This window comes from Lactuca serriola, chromosome 6 (genome assembly GCF_051521515.1).
Source record: "Lactuca serriola cultivar US96UC23 chromosome 6, Lser_US96UC23_V15, whole genome shotgun sequence".
NCBI classification, from domain to species: Eukaryota; Viridiplantae; Streptophyta; class Magnoliopsida; order Asterales; family Asteraceae; genus Lactuca; species Lactuca serriola.
In genome coordinates this window covers 173491503-173498220 of record NC_136413.1, presented here as the reverse complement: position 1 = coordinate 173498220, position 6718 = coordinate 173491503, and the positions used below count along the sequence as shown (strand labels likewise).

The window sequence follows — 6718 nt, the reverse complement described above, 5'->3', positions numbered from 1 at the left end:
ACATAACCTTCACATAATGTTTATTAGACGTCCTAGAGATCAAGTCAATTGTTACCCAAGACCCTAGAAAACATGGATAAATTATTTCATGGAAATTTAACTTAATCAATTAATATTAAAAATATTATATTCGACCGCCTTATTGTTCGAAACTTTTTTTCTACACATACCACAAACTCATCAGCCTACCTTCACTACATAATTAATAAATTATGAACTAGCACCACCCTCTTTTCTCTTACTAGTGAATTTAGTTTCTTTATACGGAAGTGGAAAAGTAAGCCATTTTAACATACCTTTTAATATCATGGTAAAACCGACATGTGCTCTTCATTGCAATATTAATTCAAGTGAGGGAAACAAACTTTTAATATTTAAGTTTTCCATGATCCAAAATTCACAAACATATAACGACTCCAATTATGTACACCGCAACCAAAGCAAAAACTACCAGTCACACCAGAGCTTACAAACACATGGCCTCAACCCGCTTCAGCAAACAAATATATATCGAGCGCTTGTTCAAGGCACCACACAACACATAGCCACGTTTTTTTTACTAAAACATTGACTCCAAATACTGATTCCTATGCCTCCGATTAAACTCCAAAACACTCCCATAAGTCCGATCCGATATCCCAACAAACAAAGCCTCACTATCCGGGCTAAACGAGATCCCACCGATTTCACCAAACACATCAATCTCTTGACCCGACCCGTACCCACTTTCAGTATCAAATACGTGAACAAAGTCTGCGGGTTCAGCCATAGCCATGAACCTACCATCTCCACTAAACCTAATCCCCCTAATTGCACCCATTCTTCCCTTAAGCACCATTAAAGACTTAGACAAATTCCTCACATCCCATAGCCTACAAGTTGTGTCTTGGTTACCCGTTGCCACAATTTGTCCGTTTGGATGCCACGCAGACGCAAACGAGTAGTCTAGATGCCCTTTCATTTTCCCAATTTCCTACATATCATCAAATCAAATTTTATCTTTATCTGTATCTGTATGGATCAGCTCAGGGGTTACTATAAGAATATGAGAGATTTGATGTTTTAAATAGAAAGTAGAACTTACTTTTCCTGAATGGGCGTCGGCTAGTAAGCATTCGGTGCTGTCCCCGAGGACGGCTAATAATTTACCATCGGGGCTCACGGATGTGTCCTACACATATATCATTAGCCATGAGAATAATAATATTTAAAGAGTAAATTACATTTTCGGTCCCTGAGTATAGCTGATTTTTTCAATTTTGGTCCTTATTCGAGATTCTAGTAACATTTTTGGTAATTTTCATCCCAACGACACTTAGAAAGACCTAAATAAGAACCAAATTTGCAAAAGAAAACTTTTTACGACCAAAATTGAAAAAATCATCTTACGCATAGGGACCAAAAATGAAACTTATTCAATATTTTATTTAAAAAAAAAGGAAAAATTGATAAATTATCTTTACTCACATTAACGGACCATGGAAACTTGAAGCTATCCGTACAATTAAAACTTTTTGCATCAAAAACACGTATAAGTGCATCATTGTTGGCGGTCATGACCCTTGTGGACCCACTGCACATAAAGTAACCTGTTCAGTTCAGTTCTGTTTTGTCCTGTACTGTCATATTTGGTCAAAGTCAAACTGACCTTGAACCGTAAGATATGTCGACTGAGTTAGTTATGGCATTTTCATCGTCTGCGATTTTTGTGGCGAATGAGACTCCGGGTTTGTTGAGATACTGTTTTTATTTATTTACAAATAGAGAAAAATATTGATTAAAATTTATAGATTTAATTAAAATTATAAAATTTATGGATTTTGAAAAGTGTACCTTGCAGATTAGTTCACCATGAAAACCACCTGCGACTATCAAGTCATCCCTGACAGCCATTGTGCTGACCTGGACTCGCGACAGTGAACGAGAAAAGGACCCGGGGTATTTCTGTAATTTGACATATTAATATTAGAAGTGATGAGTGAAATTTCATGAGATTTGATAAAATGGTATAATGGTTAGGCTTAGATAATTACATACCAAAGTAGGTAATACAGGCATAGCGACATTAATTACTTCTTTGCCCCTCTTGAGAAGTGAAGACCAATGCATGACTGAGTAGTTTTGCATAAGGTAGAGATCATGCTTTGAGGTTGCCCATAAAAGATTCCTCAGCTGAAAGAATCAACAATAAATAAGAATCAACCCCTGGGCAAAATGGTAAATTCACTCATCTTACTCATAAGCAACTTACAAAGCAGTGCATGTGTTTTTGGACTATAAACATCATATAAAGAATCATCTAACGCATGCAATTGATACATATGTAGCACAAGGAAAATAAAAATTAAATAGCAATGTACTAATAAGTAATAACTAATAAGAAACATTGGAAGCAATTAATTAAACTAAATATATGAATATGTAAAAGTGGGTCCAGGTCGCCAGCTAAGCACTAAAACGGGTGAAGTGAAAAAAAAAATGTCTACATGAGACAATTTTTTTCATAAATGTTAGAATGTGACCCTGTCATACCATATGAAGAGCTTCTTTATCCACATGCTGCTTGATTTAAATGGCACCCTGCTTCTATGGCTGAAATATAAAACTGATACTGGGTCCCACAACATGTAGTATTATTATTTAAAAAAAAAAAAAACAGTAAAAATAGGAGCCTATTATAAAACTAAAACAACCCTATATGAAAACAAAAGCCTATACTTAACACAACTAGAATAGGTTCTGGCTTTTTTCAATGATAAGGGTATTCACGTCTTTTGTATTCTTTTAGCAATTACACGTTTAACACAAATATAAGACCCATGGGGCCCACATCTGCATCCAAATGTTTGTTAGCAGAATGTAGAATTAATTATTAATTAAACTCAACATTCAAAGTACAAACATAATGCCAATTTATATATACATATACATATATATACCTCCCCAATGCTTCCATGTCCACAACATAGCATAAGAATGATATGGTCAGCTGTTGGGATTAAGAACCAACTTTTGCACAATTTCAGGATTGCACATCTTATTTAAAACTCTCATCATATAACAATGCCAATGCACTTATTTTAATCTGCACAAAAAGGATTTTTAGTGAATACAAGACTCAGGCTCAATTGAGCCTATACATTAAAACCAAGTCTCATATCATATTATTCATATCAAGCAACCTCTTTTCTATTCTATCAATATTATAACAAAAAACTCCACAACTAAATACCATATGGTGCATAATGTGACTCTAGTTCATAGAATAAATGGATGATAAAATTTCCACACAGATACTACTTCAATACACAGACATAAATAGAAGGAAAATTAAACCAGGAGAGAAGTTTTATACCTGAAAATGAACGACTGTTGGCTTCACAAGCCTTGTATTGAACTGAAAATTGTAAAGAGTCTGACTTTTGTCTACTTTCTTGCATACCTGTAAATTATATAACAAGAAGAAACACAAGAATTATATAAGGTATAAACAAAAAAAAAAAGAACACAAGAATTATAAGTTTTAAATATACCTTTTCTAAATGTTCACGAGAGTGTGGAATGTTCTCATAGTTTTTGTATTGCTTTAATCTTGTTTCTCTGTACTTGTCTCTTGTAAAATTGAGCCTTTCCCATGGAATCCCTTGTATATCTTTCCCGTTTCTAGCTTCTTCAGCTGATGTATCCGTTTTTGACTTGTTCTGATAAATCAAAAAACCTCAACTGTAAATGAAGATCAAGAATTTCAAGAAATTATTCTACTTTATGTTTACTGAAAGCATATGTTATACCTGGTCAAAATCGTCCTCGAAATCTGAGTCCATTGAATCTTCGGCACAATTTTTTTGCAGGTGATTGTTGTTGTTGTTGTTGTTGTTGTGCTCAAAATCGGTCATATCATAATATTCATCGTCAATCATATACTCAAGTTCTTGGTTCTGAAACTGCGCCATATTGTCCTACAAATATTAGGTCTATTTAAACAAAATTTGTTCCTCTTTTGCATAAGAAAAGGGTAAATTCCTCTTAACAAAAGGGTATTTAGTGAAAGGAAAGAACGAAGAAGAGGTATGATTTGATTTATAAGGTTTAGAAGACCAATTATCAGCTTTCAGAGTTGATATGATTTATTGAAATTTTTACGAAGGCAGACAAACCGTTATCAAATACATATATTAGATCAATTTGGAATCAACTTTTTTGTTTAAAAAAAACACATAAATCAGGAACTTGAAAAATAATTAATTTGGCCTCAAAGTAAAATTAAATGGGGAATAACGTCGATAGGATTCAGGAGCATAGAGAAAATAGCCAAAACGGTATAACCAGAATGTATTGGGCTTCCAGTCGCCTGAATGCATAATGTACAACTTCTCATGCATAACGTACAACTTGCAATGCTTAATGTACAACTGGAAATGCATGACGTACAACTTTGCATGCATTGATCATCGCCGGCGTGGATGAAATATAATCACATACGACAAGACGAACATAGATGAACAGAAAAATACGCATTCACTTCACCAATGTAATTAAAAACCAATCGGCCAACAAAACTGACAAAATTAAAGCAAAAAAGAGCAACACGATACGTAACGTCAAATTCACAATCATAATTCAGTTCCCAGACACACATATGACGAACAAGCTACACGAATCAACTTATGCTTTGACGACAACAAATTTTACTTCTAATCAAAGCATAATTAAGATTTACTAAAAAAAAGTCTACAAGCTAATCAAAATTCAAAACTGGAGGATCTGTCAACGAACATAACGAAATGAAATCAACAAAGGCAAAATCAAAAGCAAAAGCAAAAAAGCACACGGCAGCCTAAATTCACTACTAATATTCAGTTTTAAACCACACAGATTACGAACAGGCTAAAGTCTTCGCGTTAGGCTACAAACAACAAAAGAAATTACTGCAAAAGAAAAGAATACCTAAAACACGATGAACTACGTCAAACTGGAGATTTTCCTGGTAAGATAGGATGAGATCAGCCACCGGAGGTTAAAAAATCCGGCTTTAGATTGATGGAAAAGTCCGATCGGAGACCAGAATGAACAAATGTATGTGAAATAGATGGAGAGAAGAGTCTGGAATGGAAGAGAGAAAACGGAGGATTTAGCAAAACGGAGTTTGTATAGTGCCGAGTGGGCCATACTTATAGAAGGAGGTTTGGTTGAAGGTGTGGGACTGTGGGTCCCTGGACGTCGACTTACGACTGAGGCTCGTGACTTGACCCTACATAGAAGTTCATTAGTCATCACCCGTCCTTTTTGGGTTTTACTTTAATATTTGTTAGATACGTTGATTTTACTTAAATACATTTTTAACTTCCAAGAAAATTACACTTATGCAAAACAAAATTTTGGTTTTGTTTGGGATTGATCATTAAGCTATTTCTTTGCACAATTAGTTTTAAAATTTCAAATTACTTATTCTCTCGGTTTCAAAATTATTGTTTACGTTTGACTTTTGAAGTCTTTTTATGTCAATTTTGACCATAAATAACTTTATTTGTGTTATATAATTTTTGATGAAACTTATATAAATGAAAATACATTTAAAAAGCAATATATTCATATATCTTGCATAAAAACTTATATAACAAAAAATAAATTATTTCAGGTCAAAGTTGAACAAAAGAGACTTAAAAAATCAAACGTGGACAATAATTTTGGAACAGAGAGAGTATTAATTATGTCATGTTGATCGAATTGAATCGGTTGCCTAATTACAAAGCTTAGTTGACAGTATGACATGTAAGAGAAGCTTAAACGGTGGTATAGTTATGCAACTTGTAATGTCCCAAAATACTAGTAAAACTTTCATTTTAAATAAACCAAAATCATTCATTCATTTGTTTCAAAAGAAAATCAGAGTAACAACATTCTCAAAACATCAGAGTAGAGTCAAAAATAGCCAATACGGAAAAAGCCTTCGGGGGATGCAGTGTAGTCAAGCCGACATTCCATTTGGAACTGGAAGTACCTAAAAACATTTTTAAACATAAACCGTAAGCACAAAGCTTAGTGAGTTCCCCAAAATACAACATACCATACAAACAATAGTAAATGATATGGGTCGAATCATAGTCTTACAGTCACTTTCTGCCATGGGCCAAATCATGGTCTTTCCTTGCAATATCGAAGGCTAAATCTCAGTCTTATAAACAAGTATCGGGGGCCACATCCTGGTCTTCCATGCAAGTATCACAAAAACAACTACCATCCAACATACAAATGTCAGGGGCTAGATCCTGATCTTTCATACACTTGCTAGCGGCCAGATCCTGTTCTTTAATACATATGTCTGGGGCCACATCCTGGTCTTCCATGCAAGTATCACAAAGACAACGAGCATCATACATAATATAGTGAGAATACTCACCCTACAGACGTAATCAACAACTAACAGCTCTCACAGCCGATGTACGAGTGTTAAACACCTCCTAATAAACCACATAAGGTAAACTCTTAGTCCACCTTCTAAAACTAGCCAATTGACCAAAAGTCAACCACGTCAAAAGTCAACAGTCAACAGCCAAAATCATCATCAGCTAACTTTCATGTCGTGGCTAGTCCATAGCCATGTCATGGCTCACAAACTCAGTCGGAATAATCTAATCCACATGTCATGGCTTACTCCAGACAAAATAGTCGATAAGTCCCTTATTGTCCAGAAGTTGCTCAAATGAAATCGTTAAGC

General features: G+C 34.6%; 1 protein-coding gene across 4 annotated transcripts; it reads right to left on the bottom strand.

The window, feature by feature from the left end:
• Positions 1–351: 351 nt before the first annotated feature.
• Positions 352–5143, bottom strand: LOC145057407 (Transducin/WD40 repeat-like superfamily protein). Of its 4 annotated transcripts, none has more exons than XM_079005237.1 (10): positions 4948–5143; positions 3792–3959; positions 3534–3701; positions 3356–3442; positions 2038–2172; positions 1834–1944; positions 1649–1740; positions 1468–1573; positions 1085–1171; positions 352–973 (listed from the first exon to the last, which is right to left on the bottom strand). In XM_079005237.1, exons 2-10 carry the CDS (start codon positions 3951–3953, stop codon positions 560–562), a joined length of 1362 nt encoding a protein of 453 aa, XP_078861363.1. In that variant the 5' UTR covers positions 3954–3959; positions 4948–5143; the 3' UTR covers positions 352–559. The 4 variants fall into 4 exon arrangements, with proteins under 4 accessions (XP_078861363.1, XP_078861364.1, XP_078861365.1 ...); XM_079005238.1 differs by having other exon boundaries at positions 3792–3944; XM_079005239.1 differs by lacking the exons at positions 3534–3701; positions 3792–3959; positions 4948–5143 and adding an exon at positions 2940–3085.
• Between the last annotated feature and the right edge of the window lie 1575 nt (positions 5144–6718).

What these genes read in the sequence shown, in the direction of transcription:
- LOC145057407 (XM_079005237.1), bottom strand. Translation starts at nt 3,953, where the DNA reads ATGGCGCAGTTTCAGAACCAAGAACTTGAGTATATGATTGACGATGAA. An exon ending in GACATATCTTACGGTTCAAG is followed by an intron (nt 1,574 to 1,648) that starts GTCAGTTTGACT and finishes CTTTATGTGCAG; the next exon opens with TGGGTCCACAAGGGTCATGA. An exon ending in AGTTTCCATGGTCCGTTAAT is followed by an intron (nt 1,172 to 1,467) that starts GTGAGTAAAGAT and finishes ATATATGTGTAG; the next exon opens with GACACATCCGTGAGCCCCGA.